The sequence below is a fragment of the Antechinus flavipes genome, chromosome 2 (genome assembly GCF_016432865.1).
Source record: "Antechinus flavipes isolate AdamAnt ecotype Samford, QLD, Australia chromosome 2, AdamAnt_v2, whole genome shotgun sequence".
Taxonomy (NCBI): Eukaryota; Metazoa; Chordata; class Mammalia; order Dasyuromorphia; family Dasyuridae; genus Antechinus; species Antechinus flavipes.
In genome coordinates this window covers 228,703,829-228,723,287 of record NC_067399.1, presented here as the reverse complement: position 1 = coordinate 228,723,287, position 19,459 = coordinate 228,703,829, and the positions used below count along the sequence as shown (strand labels likewise).

Sequence of the window (19,459 nt, the reverse complement as noted above, 5' to 3'; positions counted from 1 at the left end):
GTCACAAAAATTTCTTGGGTGAAAAGGGTTCATGAATAGAAAAAATTTAGGAAATCCTTTTTTAAAGAAATGTTTTATGAAAGAGACAATCAATGTGGCAAACCTCATTGTCTTATTTTAAACAATTGCCACAGCCATTGTACCCGTTAGCAGTCAGTGGCCATTAAAATCAAGGCAATATCCTCCACTAGTAAAAAGATCACAACTCACTGAAGACTCAGATGATACTTAGCATTTTTTTTTAGCAATAAAGTATTTTTTTAATTAAGGTATGTACATTGGACTTAAAAAAAGACACAATACTATTGTACACTTAGTAGAATACAGAATAGTGAAAACATAACTTTTATATGCATTGGGAAACAAAAAAAAATGTGACTTGCTTTATTGCAAATTGCTTTATTGTGGTGATCTGGAACTGAATGTGCAATGTCTCTGTGTGCCTTTTTATGACCATGAGCAGGTAACTGAGCCCTCCTGAGGGACAGTTTTGCTGTCTATAAAATGGAGAGTTTAGACAAGTTACCTCCTAAAATCACTCTAGTTCTAAATTTATGATCCTCTAGAAATTATTGCTTGTACCATTTAACTGGAATTTGACCCATATTTTAAATAATACAAGATAACCTGTGTAAAGCACTTGAAATGCTATATAAATGTTATCTATTATTGTTATCGTTTCCTTTTTATCTTTGAAAATCTTTTTATGTGTATGTTCTCTTCCACTTCATCTCCTTCTATTGTCCACTCCTGAAAATGAGAGGTCATAGAGACCTCTCAGACAGGAAATGCATCCTCCATCTGATCACAATGGAGCCACTCTGTAAATGACTGTTGATTGATGTATGGACCAGAATGTCCAGAAACATGGGGTATGATTCCTCTATGTCCTAGAAGAGCAGTACCTTTAGGGAAAAGAAGTATGGATATGAAGATTCTATATAGAGTTGGATGTATCTGAGGGTTATTTTTCTATGTTCCACCAGAATAACATTTCTGAAAGAGAGGTTTAGCCATGGATACTTTATGTGAGGTGCGAGATTCTGTGGGTAATTCTTCTATATTCCACCAAATTGGCACCACTGTGGAAGAAAGGTCAGGAAGCCCATCTTCCGCAGATAGGTATCTCTTTATTGATCCAGTAATACAATATTTTTGATATAGGTAGATATGAGGGTTACACAGCAGCAATGGGGGGAAGATGCAAACCAGTTGCATATTAATTGGAACAAACAATGAAATTAAGACGCCACTTCAGGCCCCAGCAAATAGTATAAGGGTTTTGTTCCAGATCAATCAGTCTGGTAACAAAGACCCTAATCCCTCTTCCCTAAAGTCTAGAATTGTCATTCTGTGAGAAATGAAATATTTCAAGGAAATGGCTCCCACAGCCAAAAAGGGCCATAGAATCGGGGATCATGACCCTTTTACAAGAAATTTCTTGATACTTCTCTCCAGCAGTGCTTTCTGGAAGCTGAGGGTAATGGCAGTGGAGGACTGGTCAGTATCTCACTGGGAACAAAAGGATCATACACTGTTCTCACATGAGGGCTCTGCCCTTGATTTTTAAGTGGTGAGTCCTGCCCACTACAAGTATGATCTTGTTTCTCTTCAATAGTTGACTGGGAGGATTTTTAGTTCTGGATCAGGGAGGACAAAGGCACTACTCGTGGGACCAATGTAAATCTGTTTATAGCATGAGCAGCTGTTCAGTGTGTGCTAGGGCTAGATGAACCTAAAGAGGGGGGAGCAGTGCTTTGGTTAGCAGGAGGTACCTGCTGCTGCCTAGTACATCTCCTTGTAACAACAATGAGTTTTTGTTAAGGGAACAGAGAGGGCCAGCCTCAGGGTTAGGGGTGTGTGTGTGTGTGTGTGTGTGTGTGTGTGTGTGTGTGTATTGGGAGAGAACTCTCTGAATGAAGAGCTTCACAAAGTATCCAAATGTGAAAATGCTTAACCAGGATCTTCCTCTTCAGTTTGTTGTCTCTTTCTCCTCCCACATTGGTGGCCTTCTCCAATCCATTTTCACCAATCTACTTTAAGCAGTTTTTCTAAGACTAGAAGATGCAGAGTGAGTGCTGATCTATGTTAGTGAAGGGAGTAATATTACAAGAAATTTTCTGCACCAATAAAATTACAGTTCCAGACCAAAAAGAACACTTTAGGTTTTGCTGCATTTGCTCTCTAAAGTGAAGATGCCCTTCCGCCTTAGTTCCCACTGGACTTTGTCATATGCTCAAAGAGAAGGCAGGGAGATAAGAGGCCTTTTAAAAAGGCATCTTGCTTTTAGTTGAAACCAGAGACAGAACCATGAGGATGGCTTGGTCATTTCTTTTTTTCTTCTCTTTTCTTTTAGTCATTTATTTCTACTCCAATCAGGGAGAACATTCTCCCTGAAGTTATCCCTCAAAAGGTTTCTGAGTCATCCCCAAAATGGAGCAGTCCAACCCAAGAAACTTTTTTGATGGCTAAATAGGCTTGTGGTTTCCATAAGCAGGTAGTGTCATTGCTTGATACATCCAGTATTTGGTTGGCCCTAGTCATCTTAGATATGATGGGGGAATAAGAAAATATTTGCCACATCAGTGATGATACTGGTCCAATACCCTGTTCTGGGCAATCACTCCCAGATTTATGCACTGACTAATTTGCTCAAATCCCATCTGGACACTCCCAGACCCATCTGCCTTTCCTCATGGCCTGCACTTTCATCCTCTCAAGGCTAGTCCAGGCAGACCCCTGTTCAGTAGAGAAAGGCTTTAGAGGAAAGAAGTAAGAAGGGAGTTAGTGCTTTTTTATCATCAATCTGCCACAATCATCACCATGATCATGACCACCATCACAACTCCCATCACCAATATCATCCCCATCCCCATCTTCCCCCTAAGAACTAAAAAGCTTAGTTCCATTAATTTAGCTTTGGGAACTTCTTTATCTGGCAATAGCCTTTGAGGGTAAGGATGGATAGGGTTCTAACATTCCCCACTGGGATTAGTCAAAGCAGCAAGCAGGAAGTCCTTTGAAAGCTGGAAATGGACAGGGTCAGATCCAGAAGGAATCCCAGTGGAGAAGAAGGAAGCATAGTTGTCTTTGGGGAGATGCTTCTTCCTTAATGGGGCCCTGGGCTGTTTTGAGCAGTCCCTTTTCCCAGAACTTTTGTGTGGCAGTATTTCTAGGAAGTGGACTCTGTTCAATAAGGGCTCTGGTTTCTTGGTAGCCCTGGAGGCCCAGGAAGACCAGGGGGACCCTGTATCCCAGGCTCGCCTTTTGGACCCATGGGCCCAACCTGGCCTGGTGATCCTGGTTTCCCAGCGATTCCTGGCTTGCCCTGAGGTCCTGGTGGTCCTGGAGAACCTGGGGGTCCCTCTGGCCCTTGGGGTCCCATATCACCCTTGGGGCCTTGTTGTCCTCTTAGTCCTGCTGATCCAAAACTGCCTTTAGATCCTTTAAGGCCTGGGAAACCTTTGAGGCCACTGGGTCCCCTTTCACCTGCTGGTCCTTCTTTACCAGGCTGACCCTGAGGACCTTGGGGACCAGGTGGTCCCATAGTGCCATTGTCTCCTTTAGGACCCCTGCTCCCATAGGGTCCCTTCACGCCCATGTCGCCCTTCAGTCCTCTTGGTCCTGGAGGTCCAGGGATGCCTAGGATTGGGAGAAAATAAAAGGTCAAGACATCAGACTTTGCTTAATATTATAAAGAATGTAGAGCATGACATTTAAAAGAAAACTTAGAGATTATCTAGTCCAACTGTCTCATTTTACAAATGAGGAAATTGGGGCTCATGATGGTGAAGGTTTACCCAACCAAGCCATCATCTTGCTGTGCCTCCCAAACCAATATACCTCTCCATGGCTATCACTTCCTGTTAGATTGTAAGCTCAGTAGTTGTCTTTGATTTTGTCTTTGTATCCCCAGTGTCTGGTACTGTGCCCAGCATATGGTAAAAACTTGACACATAATGGGAAAGACTAGCATGAACTGATACAAAGTGAAGAGAGTAAGATGAATAAAATATTGTAACAGTAACAGCAATCCCATACAATGATCAGTTGTGAATGATTTAGCTATTCTCAGCAATATGATGATCCAAGAGAATCCCTAAGACTCACAGTAACCATGTAATTCAACTCCAGAGAAAGAACTGATATTGTCTGAATACTGACTAAAGCATGATATTTTTTACTTTCTTTTTTTATTCAAATCTTTTTGCACAAAATGACTAAAAAGGAAATGTTTTAGATGATTGAACATGTACAGCCTCTATCAGATTGCTTATCAGGTCATGGAGGAGGAAGGGAAAGAGGGAGGAATAAAATTTGGAACTCAAAACTTAAAAAAAAAAAGGAATGTTAAAATTATACCCATGTATATTCCCCCATGTAATGGGGGAATTCCCCCAGCTAACCAGGGACTGAGGTAGGATTATAACTTGGATCTTTCTGATGCCAAATTAGGCATTATCCCCATTCCACCACTGTGCCTCAGCATTTATTCTACTAGTTTCTTTGGTACTTTTCTATGAATAACACCTTATTCACATCTAGCTACAGAAGGTGGGTTGGCTTGACCATAGTGCTTTCTGTAAAAGTTTGGGGTAGGATTTTTTTTTAGACCATCCTTGTGGTCTGCTGTATCCTGCCCTTTCTGAACACACATACACAGCAGAGGACAAACTATTCTTTTGAATGGGAGAACAAAGGAGGGAGTAAGGGTTTGCTATGGAATCTTGAAAGGTGACAGAAAAAACAAAGAGGAAGCAAGCAGCTAAGAAGATCTGTTCATTATTTGCATGGGGACCTTTTCTCTTTGCCATCTAAAGAATAGAGATCTCAGGATTTAGGTACCTAAAACAGTATTATCATTTTAAAAAGAAACAGTGGAAAAATTAATTATAGAAGTGAGAGTAAGAGAACCAGGATTCAAATCATGGCTCTGATATGTTCCACCTGAGTGACCTTGGGCAAATCTACTTGTCTGAGCCTTATTTCTTCATTTGTAAAATGAGGGGATTGGACTATATGGTCTCTATTTTCCAATTCTAAATCTATGATCCTTTAGAAACTAGGCAATCTAATGACCTAATCCTGTGGGGTCAAACTCAATAGAAACCGAAGGAAATTAAACCATATGCAAGATCCCTGAAGGCTACTGCATATTGATTTTTAAAAACTACATATTACTATTAATGATTTATTATATTTTTATTTATTTTATTAAATATTTCCAAACTATATTTTAATTTGGTTCAGCCCCATTCTGGAGTCTTATGGGTGAGCTTGAGGTATATTTGATAGGTTTTATCTAATCCACTTGTTTTACAAAAGTTAATAAAGAAACATAGAGAGAGGTGATTTGCATTTGGTCACCAACTGTTTCATCCAAAACTCATTTTTTTACAGATAAGGAAACTTAAGTCCTTACCCCTAAATTATTCTTTTATATTATGCAATTTACATGTGTGTATGTACATATTAATTACTTATTTGCATCCTAATTTCTCTGATTTCAAAATCTAATGCTCTTTTTATGGTTTCAGGTCTTCTTGATACCGTCTCCTGCCCATCCCAAAGTTCAGAAAGTGCTTCCTTCCTTTTAACTCCCTTAGAACTTATTTTCTCTATGATTCTCATGGCCTTTGGCCTAGTTTTCATTGTAATATCAGCAATATTTTTGTATTTTCTGTCTCTTCAATTAGAACAGGATAAGTCTTGTGTCCTATACTCCTTGTACTTCAGAGGTCAGTGCAACGAATTTTTAAAAATTGGACTTATGATTTCACTGATATATGGGAACTTGCAGTGAGGAATCCCTCTCTACTAATGCACACTTAATTAATAAATATTTGTTAAATGCTTTCCATATATCAGACATCGTGCTAAGGTGCTGGAGATATAAAAGAAGGAAAAGACAGTGCCTGCTTTGGAGGAACTTAAAATCTAATGAGGGAGACAACAAGCAAATAGGTACAAATAAGCTATAATGAGACACACACAGACACATACACACATATAAATATATATAATTAGGAAATAATTAATTATGGCAGGAAAGACACTAGAATGAAGAAGTGTTAGAAAAGACTTTCTGTAGAAGGAAGGCTTTTAGTTAGGACTTAAAGTAAGCTGGGGGAAGTCAGTAGGTGGAGATCTGGAGGGAGAATATATACCAGGTTTAGGGGAAAACTAGAGAAACTGTCCAGAGGGAATATTTTGTTGAACAGTTTATTATTTGTTGAACAGTAAGGAAGCCAGTCTCTCTGTATTGAAGAGAATATACTAGGGATTAAAGTGTAAAGAGACTGGAAAGGTAGAAGGGATCGAGTTTATGAAAGGCTTTGAAGATTAGACCCACTGTCCCTTCTTGTGAATATTTTGTAATAGAAATATAAAAGATTCGAATCAGTTCTCCTCGTTTTATATTTGGAAAGAGGCTCAGAGAGATTACACATATAAGGAGAATCAAAGAATTAAAAGCCATGTTCTTTGACTGTAGGTTCAACATTCAGGCTGTGATGTGAAAAATCTTTAGCCTTAGCTTTCAGGGAGAAAGGACCCCTGGGAACTCTGGGCAGTTTTAAGCATCCTGGGAGTTCCTATAAGCCAGCCTAGTCCCCATCAGAGCCCTTCCTCATAACTTCTGATTTTTCTAACCCTAGCAACACTGCCTCTAGCCCCACCCTTTGTCCTCCCTCCAGCCTCCACCCCTTATCCTCCCCACACTCCCATCACTTGGGGAGTGATTTGTTCTACATGGAACAGAGAGGCCATAAGTTTTGCTCTATTATGACCTAAACCAGCAACCAGAGCCAGTCTCTACCCCACTGGGGCCAACCAAAACTTCAGGCCCCAGTTTCTGGCTACCTCCATTCCTAGTCTTCCCCACCCAGCATCTCCCTCTCCACTAGATGTTGTCATGTATTGACTCACTCAGATATATCAATAACAGAGAATAGAATTTCCTGTCTGCTTCTGGGTTGTCTGGGGAAGGGAGGCTGAGGAGGGCAGCTGTGGGCCTTTTGAAATGCCAACAGCCCAAGAAGCTTTGCCCTGGCCCATTTTCCATAATAAACATCCCCAGCAGGATGGCAGCAAAAACAACCGAATCTCCCTGAAGCACTGCCCTGGGGCCATGGCTTGGAGCTAAAGCTGTTTGTAACCTGGCTCAGCTCAGGTTTACCCAAACATAAGCATCGTTTTGGGACTGGAGCAATAGTCTGTGGAGGTATGGTGGAAAGGGCACTGGGATTAAGAGTCAGAAGGACTTCTGGGTCCTAGTTCTGATCCTGTCACCAACTACTCTGTTAATCGCCAGATGTGAGCCTCAGTTTCCTATCTGTAACATAGAGGGGTTGGTTCAAAGGAAGACAGACTCATCTGAATGGATGCAGAGTGAAATAAACAGAACCAAGAAAATAATATAGTCACAGTGACTACAATGATGTAAAAGGGAAGAATGAGAAAACAAAACTGAATCCTGCATCATTATAGTACCCACATTTGATTTTAGAATGCTACCTGTAATCCAGGTAGCATCCTACCTTTCTCTTTCTATTGAAAAAGGAAAATAGTAATAATAATATAAGACTTTAAGGTTTGCAAAACACTTTGCAAATATCTCATTTGATCCTCACAACAATCCTGGGGTATGGGTATCATTTTTATTATTACTCTCTTTTTACAGATGAGAAAACTAAAGTAGATAGAAGTTAAGTAATAGAAAATGTATGTCTCTTTCTGCATATTAATCCATCGTCTCTCTCTCTCTCTCTCAGAAGGTGGTTAACATTCTTCATTACTGGTCTCTGGAATCATATTTGATCATTTTATTGATCTGAGTTCTCAAGTCTTTCAGGCTTTTTTTTAATAATACTCTTTCTTGTCTACTTTTATAGTAGATATCAAAGTCTCCTGAGCAAGAGAATAAAAAATCCCATTTATTTCCAAGAAAAATGTTTTTATAGCTTATATTTTTATAGATCTAGCTCACTTAGCAATATTAATCAATTTTATAAAAATGTGATGTTAAGCCAAAATAAGATCCAAGACAGCTGCAAAAGAGACAATATTATAAATGTTCTAATTGGCTTCATTGGACAAATGATGCCATACTAAAACTTGATGACTTACCTATAACAGGCTTTGGTTACGATGCATTAACTATTTTATTGCAAATCCAAGTTGCCAGTGCCCAATTCATGGTGTGCCAATCGATGTGCTTGGCTGTTTCCAAAGACCTTTCACTTACAGCATCTCATTTGTGTAGTGACAGAACTTCAGACTTCAAAATAAGAATGCTTTTGATTATACTCTTTGCCTTTATGTGAAATACTCTATCCAATGCTCTGCACCCAGCAGAAACTTAATAAAATATTCATTTGAATAATAATAACAACAATAATTTGCAAAATGTCTGTTGTGGAACACACTGCTTTTTAAGCCACAACACTGTGCTAAGCATACTGGGAAGAGAGGAATATGCAATAATGTAGGGGTAGCCCAACCCTCAACCTTAATAAGTTCTAAATCTTTCTCAATTGTGACTCTGAGCAAGCCCCACAATTTCTCTCAATTTCCGTTTCCATATCTATAAAATGAGTATAATAGCACCTATCTCACAAGATTGCTATGAGGAGACCAAATGAATTAATATGAAGTACTTTTCAAACCTTAAAACACTATGTTAAATTGAACTTTTATTAGAGAAGAGATCTTCAATTGGCCCAAGAACCAACAGGCAAATCTTATCAACATTTAGTCATGTATAATCAAGGTCCCATTATAGTGTCATAAGGACTTCTTGGAGCCAAAAAAGCAGTTTCTCACTTTTTATCCATGAAATTTCAGCACCCTGGTTATAAACAGTCCAAGGTTTGTTTTAAATCTGAAAGTATCTTTGAAGTGGAATCAGTTCTCCTTGTTTGTGTGCATGTTTGAAACGATTTGGGAATTTTAGAAATTGGCTTTGGGACTGGAGACACCTTCCCAGCTCTAAAAGCCTGTAAATTTGATGCTATGAAGTAACTCTTATTTTTCCAGGTGGTTTCCTTTCTGCTCTCGATAACCCTGTTTATTTGCTTGTACAACATGTTTTGAAAGGACTTTCTCTTTGCAGCAGCAGTGAGGCTCTTGGCTGTGGTTATTGACTCAGCTGAGTTGCCAGATCTTTTCATGCTTACCTGTCTTACTGCAGGTAAACACACTCATCTTGTGTGGCAGCTGTTGCTATTTAGGGCTGTGGAAGCAGAGGGATGAGGTCTGCCTAATCAGAGAACCATGAAGGTAGATTTTAAGGATTAAAGCAAGACCCTCCCCTTCTTGCTGGTACCTTGAGGTATCTCACCCTCAACCTGCAGAGGATTATTTCAGAACTCCGAATCCCAGAGAGGGAGGGCAGCTAGGTGGTGCAGTGGATAGAGCATTGCATTTGGAATCATGAAAATTTATCTTCCTAACTAAATCTAGCTTTGGATACTTATTAGCTATGCGACCCTGCGTAGGTCACTTAACCCTGTCTGACTCAGTTTCCTCAACTATAAAATGAGCTGGAGAAGGAAATGGTAAATCCCTCCTGTGTCTTTGCCAAAAAAATCCCAAATCGGGTCATGAAGAGAAAGGCAAAATTGAAACAACCGAATAATAAAAGTTCTGGAGAGAAGCTCTTTGAAAGATCCTTTGCCCACACGTTTCTCTCTCCCCGAAGCATTTGCTAATCTACACTATCTATATTTGGTGTTGTAGGTTCTATGCATTCTTCTCCAAGAATGAGGCAGCTGCCACTGACCCAGATGGGATGTATCTTATTGGACAGAATTCTTTCATATAGTTGCTCTGGTTTGTGTGTACTCTTCCAAACTGGAAGAAATTAGATCTTAAATATGGGTTAATTGAACTACCCAATGTATCTTAGGGTGAAGCTGGAAAATCATTCTCTAGACTCTTGTCTCAAAAAAGCATGAATTAGTAGGAATTAGTAGAAAGATAATTGAAATAGAAAACTGGATTTTGAAGCCAGGAGTCCTTCTTCTGACACCTACTGACTGCATAACCTTAGAAACTCACTTAACTTCTGTTTTCTAAATCAGAGGTGTCAAAATGTAGTCCAATCTGCTTCTGAGTGTGGTCCCAATTAGATTAAAATATAATTGGGAAAAATTTAGCAAAATAAATAAAATTGCAATAGAATATATACAATATTAATTTGTGATTGTCTAAGTTAGTATTTGGGGACCCTTATATAAAGTTTAGTGATCATTTCTATTTGAATTTAACATCACTGCCCCTTGGCAACTCTCTACCATAAATTTCAGAGGTAGTATAAACTGTGTTGGTAGAGGAAGTTTCCTTACCTGGGAATCACCTATGCCAGTGAAATCCTAGGTCCAGACCCTCTGCCTATCTTTACTCAATTCCAGAAGGAGATGCTGGAGAAAACATCAAGCTTCACCCTTTTGAAATTTTGGCTTCAGGCTCCACAAACTGGTCCCAACCTCATTTCTCTGCTTGATTCATTCTACATTTCTCATTTTCCTGCACTCTGGAGACAAGATACTGTTAAAATTGAGCTACAGTAAGTCCGATTGTGGCTGAACAGACCAATACTAACTTGGACTGCTCTGCCACAGATAGGACACAAGTCTCTATGAATCTCTGGGGTAGCTTCTCTAATTTTGTTCATCTTGCATTTCCTTTGGGCTAATTCAATTTGATTTGCTCATAGAGCACAGCACCTTCTCTGATGAGGACATGCCATATTGCGTGGTCCTAGATACCTTGAGAATGTCCTTGTATCACTTTTTCTCACTATCTCATCAGTGCAATCCCTGTGTGAGTTTTTTTAAATAAAATAACTTTTTTTGGCAAGTGTACATTTGCCATTCGAACAATGTAGCCAGCCCAACAGAATTATATTGGTGCATTCTGCTTTTCCTCCCACTACCACTGAAGCTGACCATAACCAACTTACTTCTCTCCCATTTCTCCCTTTAATATTCCCAGTCTTTGGGGTTCCAAGTTCCAAGGTCTGCTTAGTTTCTCATTTATCTTAGAAAGAGGTAAGGCTAAAGAGGGCTGCCAGAAGTTTGAGGAATCAGGACCAAGGAAAATCTGAGTTTTGTGACTGTAGTGCAGGGTTCAGTTAAAAACAATCAACCATTTCCTGAATGAATCCTAGTCTTAATCAATTTTATACCCTGCCCTTCCCCCCCCCCCACACACACACAGAAGAGAGACAGATAAAGAGAGAGAGAGAAAGAGAAAGAGAGAGAGAGAGAGACACACAGACAGACAGACAGACAGACAAAGAGAGAGAAAAGAGAGACAGAGAGACAGAAACAGAGAGAGACAGAGAGAGACAGAGAGAGAGACAGACAGACAGACACAGACAGACAGACAGACAAAGAGAGAGAGACAGAGAGAGAGAAAAGATAGAGAGAGAGAGAAAGAGAGAGTATATCTACTATAATGTTGACTCTGGGAATACAAAATGATACAAGAAATGTCTATCCTCAAGGAAATCATATTGTACTGTGAAATGCAACATATAAACAGTTAAATGCATACATGATCATTTGTGGGGAAAGAGAGTCCTAATGAACAACTACCCTTACTGTTGTATTATTCATTGATCAACTTATTTTATCTTTTAATGACATTTTAAAAAATATTCATGTTTTCTTTTCCCACCAATGAGTCTGGGAGCTAAGCACAATATTCCAAACTCACTATAGCAATCCCCTAGCATACTGCCTAATGCAGAGCCTAGTTAATGATTATTAATTCAATTGGTGGTGATGATAATGTATAGTGACTTCTCCTCACACCAGTAGTGAGCATCAGAGGCAAGATTTGAATCTAGATTCTCTGATTCCAGGGCCAATTCATCCATTGGCTATGCCACAGTCTATAGTAAATTTGATGGGAAGAATGCTTTGTAGTTACCACTTTTAAATTTGACTCTCCCTAATGATCAAAGTAGCAGGGACCAGTGTACCCTGGCTAGAGAGGGCTGTTTTTAAACCTCTTTTTATTATATCGTTTCTATATGTTTCTCTTTATAAAAGTTAATTCACATTAATTGATTATTAGTCACCTTGAGAAGATAGCAAGTGGTCAAATAGTATTAGGATGGATTAGATACTATTGGGGAAAATACTTTTAAATCCCCTGAGGAAGGGAAGTGGTACCTGAGCTCTGAAGAACCAACCCCACCGTGCTACGTAAGGGCTGGGAGAGCGAGCTCAGAGGCGCTATGTAACTCTTACACTTACATCAGCTCCTGTTGGTATACTTTTCCCCCTTATTCTTCCTCCCCTAAGGAGCCTCATCTCATCTCCAGCCCCAATGGCCAGCACTCTGCCTATCTTGGGGATTACACTGATGGTCCTTGATACTACCTGAAAGGAAAAAGAATCTCATTCTCTGTCTTTCTCGGCAATGTGTTTGGGGACAAGTTGAAAGGTTTCTTTCTCAGTTCAGGACATGACGCTCCCTCTGCCAGCCATGGAGCATAGCATTGTAGGGCATTGTAGCAGGATATGTCAGCATTTCTAGCAGTTTGTGACTAGCTGGGCCTCAGGGAGGAAGTTCCCAACTATAATTAAGCTGGTAGAAAGAGAGGTTAGGAATGTGACTAGAAGTTGATCATTCACCATAGCTTGAGACCCCTCACGGAGCCCTGCTTACCACAGAAACCCCAATAGTTTCCAAATGATAGGGGACAGGCATTAGGTCAGGAAGGGTAGGGAGGGGTTAAGGCTAACATTAGCTCACCAGTTCTGGGAAAAAGAGCAGAAGGATTGCCTGGGTTATCACCAGGACATAAAGGAACCCAGAGCACAGAAGTGCCATTGGGAGTTAGCAAGGTCAGGGGCAGGGAAAGAAATGAACAGAAAATCCATGAGTCCTAACAGGCCTCTTAATTACTAAGGAAGAGTCAGGAAGTCAGAAGTTGTAATTAAGTAATTCATGCCCATTAAGTTCAGTCCACAAATGACTTCAAGTCTGGGAAAAGTGGGTGGTCTATAGGGCTGAAATGAAGGGGTGGGAGGTTAGGTAGGGGCTTCTCTGAGCCCCAAGCTCTCCAGGCTCTGGGGGCAGAGAACACCAGAGGTACATACAGGAAAGAAACATCAAAGCATCAAATGCCTCCTGGATGGTGTGGAATAGTGGAAAGAGAATGGATCTGATTTTTCCACTAGTAGCAGAGATCTTGGCCAAGTCATATTACTGTCCTTAACACACTTTACATCCACCCAAACTGGCCTTCTTGCTCTTCCTCAAACATGACACTGGATTTCTCATCTCCTTGCCTTTGCAAGGCCTCCATGCCATATCCTCATCTCTGCTTCTTGGAATTCCTAGTCTCCTCCCATACCTGGCTCAAATGCCACCTCCTACATAAACCTTTCCTGATCCTCCCAGCTAATAGTACCTCCCCTTTTAAACTTCCTTTTGTTTATTTTGAATGTATTTTGAATTTATTTGTATGTGAACCCGTAGTTTCTCCTGATAAGAGTATAAGCTCCTTGAAGGCAGGAACTGATTTGTTTTTTCTATGTTCATTGGTTGATAAGTTGGTTTCAGGTAGAAACCTGAGGGTAAGGAATTCCAGGAGCTTTGGTTCAATGGCAAAAATATGACTGACTTCAGAGTTCAAATCCTTCTTCTGTCTCTTAATCCTTTCATGACACAGGACAAATCACTTTATCTCTCTGGGTCTCAGTTTCTTCATCTGTAAAATGAGGGGTTGGACTTGATGTCTAAAACTATTTCCAGTTCTAAGTCATAGTATGATTTTAGGAGGGCTCTTAGTCCCTTTCTTGACATGGGAATGCAGTGGATTCTTTGTAATTTAAAGAGAACCTACCAACTGACATGGAAGAAAGGAAGGAGGCCTTGTATCCCATTCCATTTGAGGCCCTTCAGTTAATCTCTTTACAGTAAAAATATTGAAATGGATTATATTTAAAGTTCACCCATATTTTTCAACTATAGAGTTGCAGTTTTTCCTAAAGAAGAGTAGTATTCATATTTACTTGGACTTGTGCTTTCTTGCCCTTATACAAACATTGAAGTTGCATTTTAAAAGATTTATGCACATATATAAGTCACCCCTACCACAATCTGAAAGTTCTAGTTGCTTAAAAACCAAAAGAACTTTGGGGAGAGTTTTTTTTTTTTCTGTGAATCTAGGATGTAAAATTAAAAGCAACAACAACATTTTAAGGGGCAGACTTTTTTATTTATCTATGTCCTCTGCCTTCTAGATGCCTTATGTTTATATAGACTCAGTTTTTCATTTTTATTGTGGAATAAAAAACATTAAAGGGCCAGAATATGAATAAAATTTGTATGAATTCATCATTGGTAGCAATCTCTTAGCTTGCAAAAAGACAAAAAAGCTGTGTAAGGCTGATCACTACACTGGGCACTTGACAGCATAGATGTCTCAGATAACTATTTCCTTTTCTCCTTCCAGCAATGCTAGAATTTCCAGTACGATTGGGCCAAGATGTCTAGTTCCTCCTCAAGTGTAAACTCCTGAAGATGAAATGATCAGATCTTAATTGCCACTAGTTCTTTCACTTAGAGCTAAGATATTGCCAAACTTTGTAATACGTCTAATGACATAAGTCAGCAGAGAATGTTCCACCTAGCAGCTAGATTATAGATTCTTATGTTTCTGTATCTGCATAAAATCAGAATAGATTCTTGTCTTTTTATCATAAAGACAGGATAACACAGAACAAGTCATAGTAAGAGTGACAGACCTAAGTTCTTACCTAACAATTGACTTTCTGACTTCCCTACTCAATCAACTCCAGTGGATTTCCATTGCCTCTTTGATAAAGCTTTTCCCAATTTGGCTTGACCCAGCCTTTCTGGCCTGATAGAGCATTGTTTCCTTTTCATAGTCTGCTGTCCAACCATACTGATATTTTCTTTAATTTTCCATTTCCTAGGCTTTTCCCTCATGCTTAAAATGTGCTCTCTCCTTTTCTCTACCTTGTAGAATCCCTTTATTCCTTTAAGGTGATACTCAAATAGTATCTTCAGCATTCAGCTTTTTGAATCTCCCATCTGTTAGTGTCCTCTCTCCAACACTACCTTATGTTAACTTCTTTGTGTGTGTGTTTTGTGTGTGTGTGTGTGTTTTACACACACATACATATATATGTATATACATTCATACATACATATATGAGGACTAATATAGCTAAGTTTTGGGAGGCTCATTGCCAGGTGGAGGGATTTCTCAACCACAACTTGAGATAATCATTTACTCAGATAGAAAAGTGCTAGGAGAAGAAGCATTCCCAGCTCGGGTACCATAAATCCTTCAAGTTTTGAGCTTTTGACAATGGAATACTGGGTCTGGATGTGAGAATCATGGGAACACCTACTCTTGCTCATTTAAAACAGATTAAAATAATGTTTTCCTGGGCAGCAAAGAATTGGAAAACGAATAGATGCCCATCAATTGAGGAATGGCTGAATAAGTTGTGGTACATGAAGCAGATGGAATATTATTATTCTATAAAAATGATGAACAAGCTGATTTTAGAAAGACTTGGAAAAGTTTACATGAACTGATACTGAGTGAAAACAAGCAGAACCAGGAATATATTGTACACAATAACATCAAGAACATGTGATGATCAACTATGAAAGACTTGGTTCTTCTTGGTGATTTAGTGATCCAAGACATTCTCAATAGACTTTGGGGGGAGAAAATGCCATTTATATCCAGAAAAAGAATGATGGAGTTGAATGTAAATCAACACATGCTATGTTCATTTCTTTTTATTGTTTTTTCTCTCCCATCTTTTTTCCATGTTGTATTGATTTTTCTCTCCCAACATGATTCATAAAACAATAAAAAATTAATTAATTTAAAATATTAGCAGAAATAATAAAAGTTATTATCCGTTCAAGGATTTCTTAGAAGTATTTTATGTAACTATAGAATAAAATAAAATGAAATTATAATGCTTTCCTGGACAGAAAGACAGGGGAAAAACATTCAAAGCAGATTTGCTGTAAAGGGAAGAAGAATCACTTGTCAAAGTGATTTGGGAAACAGAGAGCAAACTAATGGTAACTAGAACAAATGAGCTTGTGCTTTTACATTTATGGATCCAAGAAAGCTTTGATTATGGCCTACCAGTAGAGTAAGGTAGGTTGATGCTAGTGAATATCATAAGGAGGGTATGTTGAATAGCCTCAGTGGGTGAGGGGACAGAGTGGTGTGCTAGAAAGAACAAAGAATTAGGAATCTGGAAATCTGGATCTAGTCCCAGTTCTACTATAAGCTCACTATTGATACAACTTGTTTAAAGCCACTACTTTTTTCTGCATTTTTAAAGTTGGGCTAGATGTTCGCAAATTTCCTTCCAGCTTTAACATCCTATGATTCAATGAGTAAGCATTTTAGTATAACTTTAATCCTAGCACAGGCCCAGATCCAGGTAAGAAAGAAAAGCAGAAGCAACCAAAGAGACATTCTTTCCATCCCACAACATGAACAATTGGAACAGAGTAAGGATGAACAAGTTCCTGTTTAAGGAACAAGTTTCAAATGGTTGTTTTTGGAAACAGAAAGAACAAGACAGAAGGAAAATGTCTCTAGTGATGTGTCTCAGTACTGAGCATCTGGCCCTATCTTTTTCATTAAAAATTAGCAATTAGACAAAAGTTATCTAGGGAATATTTATTGAAGTCACAAAAAAGTCACTGGCAGAGGAAGTATCCACGCTGAGAATTCTTTATACTGAAGAAATCACAGTTGTGCACTGAACAATTCCTTATTCAACTCATTTTGCAAATAAGGAAACTGAGGCAAGTGTTAAGTAACTTGTCCAAGATTACACAGCTAGCATCTGAGACTAGATTGAATTCAGGAAGATGAGTATTCCTGACTCTAGTCCTGACACCCCATCCACTTTGCTACATTGCTATCCTGGACATATAGAAGGTGTTTTAAAATTGCTTGTGGAATTGAATCAATTTAAACTGAGTTGAATTGAGTCAAATACCTGATACAGTGGACAGAACACTGGAGCAGGAGTCAGGAAGATATGAAATCAAATCGTCCTTCAAACATTTACTAGCTGTGTAACATTGGATAAGCCACTTATCTTCTCTCTGCTTTAGTTTCCTTTTCATAAAATATGAATAATAATAGTATCTACCTCTCAGGGTTATTGTGGAACAAAATGAGACAATTTTTTTTTTTTTTCTGGCTGAAGCAATTGGGGTTAAGTGACTTTCCCAGGATCACACAGCTAGGAAATGTTAAGTGTCTGAGTTCAGATTTGAACTCAAGTCCTCCTGACTTCAAGGCTGGTGCCCTATCCACGGCACCACCTAGCTGTCCCATGAGATAATATTTGTAAGTCTCTTAGCTTAGTGCTTTGCACATAGTAAGCACTTAATAAAAGTCTATTTCCTTCCTTTGTAAAGTGCTTTGTAAACCTTAATATACTACATTATAGTCGTTGTAATAATTGTATTATTATTACTATCCTTAATTGAATTGAATTAGATTCAATTCAGACTAAGTGATTTCCCCCCCCACACACAAAGAGAACTCACCTCTTAGGACAGTGACATTCTGGAGGATTGCTCCATGCCGGACATCCACAGCCTTCATTTCCTCCATGACCATTGAGAGGTTCTGGATGTCAAAATCCAGTCGGGCGCGGAGCAGGCTGAAGCGCTCCCTCAGCAGGTCCGTGGTGCTCAGCATGACGGAGACAGACTTGTTGAGGTAGTAGAGTTCCTCGGCGTGGGTGTGGAAGCCCAGCGTGCAGGAGAGCCGGACGTCGTCCAGGTACTTGAGCATGCTGTGGACGTGGTTGTCTGTGGCGTTGATGTTGGTGAAGATGGTGTTTATCTCGATCTCGTGCGAAGTCATTCGCCCTTCCAGGGTCTCAAAACGCTCCACGGTTCGGTTCTGGGCGTACCGTGTGTGGTACTGCAGGTCGTGCATGTTCTCTTCGTGGTCATCCAGGAAGGAGGAGACATTGTCCAGCTGCAGCTGCAGCCCCATCACCTGCAGCACCAGGTCGTGGATGCCCTCAGAATTTTGGTTGATGCGCTGGGAGGCGGTGCTGAGGCTGCTCTGTATGCTCTTGACCAGTTCCCCAGTCTTGGCGGAGGTAGCTCGCAGGCCCCCGAAGAGCCGGGTGTAGTTCTGCCACTCACTGACCATCTTCTGCAGGGTCAAGGTCTCTTCTTCTGTCTTCCTCTGGATCATGTGGACCCAGTCTGAGGTCTGCCCTACTGTGAAGTTGATCTGCTGCACAGCTGCCTTAACATCATAGCAGTCCTGGGTCAGGCCCTTTAGTGAAAAGTCCAGGCCAGCCATGGCAGCCTGCCAGCCCCTCACTTGGGCCAGGAACTGCCCCAGAGTCTGGTTGACCTGGTGGATAGAGAAGGAGCAGCTGTCTACCACTGCCGTGATTTGGTTGCTCGTTGAGAAGAGCTGCTGATGGGTCTGGGATGTCTGATCCAGCTGAATCTCCTGGACTAGAAGCATCTTTTGGATTTCCTCCAGCTCTTGCTGAAGTTTGTGGATCTCTTGTCCCAACTGCCCTGTATCATGGCAGAAGGAGCAATTGCCCAGGGCTTTCTGATCTGTAAGAGAAAATGATAAATGTGGTAGGTGCCTAGGATTGGAGAATCATAGAACTGAAAATGGTAGAGAAAGGAACTTATTTTTCCATTCATTCACTAAATTTTTAAAAAATTAATTAATTAATATATATTTTTAAATTTACAGAGCATATGCATGGGTAATTTTTCAACACTGACGCTTGCAAAACCTTTTGTTCCAAATTTTCCCCTCCTTCCCCCAACCCCCTTCCCTAGCTGGCAGGTAGTTCAATACATGTTAAATATGTTTAAGTATATATTAAATCCTATATAGGTATACATATTTATACAGTTATCTTTCTGAACAAGAAAAATCAGATCAAGAAGGAAAAAAAAGAAAAAATGAGAAAGAAAACAAAACACAAGCAAATAACAACAGAGTGAGTGAGAATGCTATGTTGGTGGTCCACACTCTGTTCCCAAGGTTCTCTCTCTGGGTGTAGATGGATGGCTCTCTTCATCATTGAACAAGTGGAACTGGTTTGAATCCTCTCATTGTTGACGAGAGCCACAGCCATCAGAATTGATCATTGTATAGTCTTGTTGTTGCTGTGTATAATGAACTCCTGGTTCTGCTCATTTTACTCAGTTCCTGTAAGTCTCTCCAAATCTCTCTGAAATCATCCTGCTGGTCATTTCTTACAGAACAACAATATTCCATAACATTCATATACCATAATTTATTTAGCCATTCTCCAATTGATGGGCATCCATTCAGTTTCCAGTTTTTTGCCACTACAAAAAAAGGCTGCCACAAACATTTTTGTACATGTGGGTCCCTTTCCCTCCTTTATCTCTTCGGAAT

General features: G+C 39.8%; 1 protein-coding gene across 2 annotated transcripts in view; it reads right to left on the bottom strand.

Annotated features, from left to right (window-relative positions):
* Window positions 1–1,110: 1,110 nt before the first annotated feature.
* SCARA3 (scavenger receptor class A member 3) overlaps window positions 1,111–19,459 on the bottom strand; it is a 57,503-nt gene continuing 39,154 nt past the window's right edge. For both annotated transcript variants that reach the window (XM_051976390.1, XM_051976391.1), the window contains 2 exons: window positions 17,593–18,636; window positions 1,111–3,642 (listed from right to left, as the gene is read on the bottom strand). In XM_051976390.1, coding sequence (XP_051832350.1) covers window positions 3,191–3,642; window positions 17,593–18,636 — 1,496 coding nt within the window. In that variant the 3' untranslated portion in view covers window positions 1,111–3,190. The remainder of the gene's footprint in view (window positions 3,643–17,592; window positions 18,637–19,459) is intronic.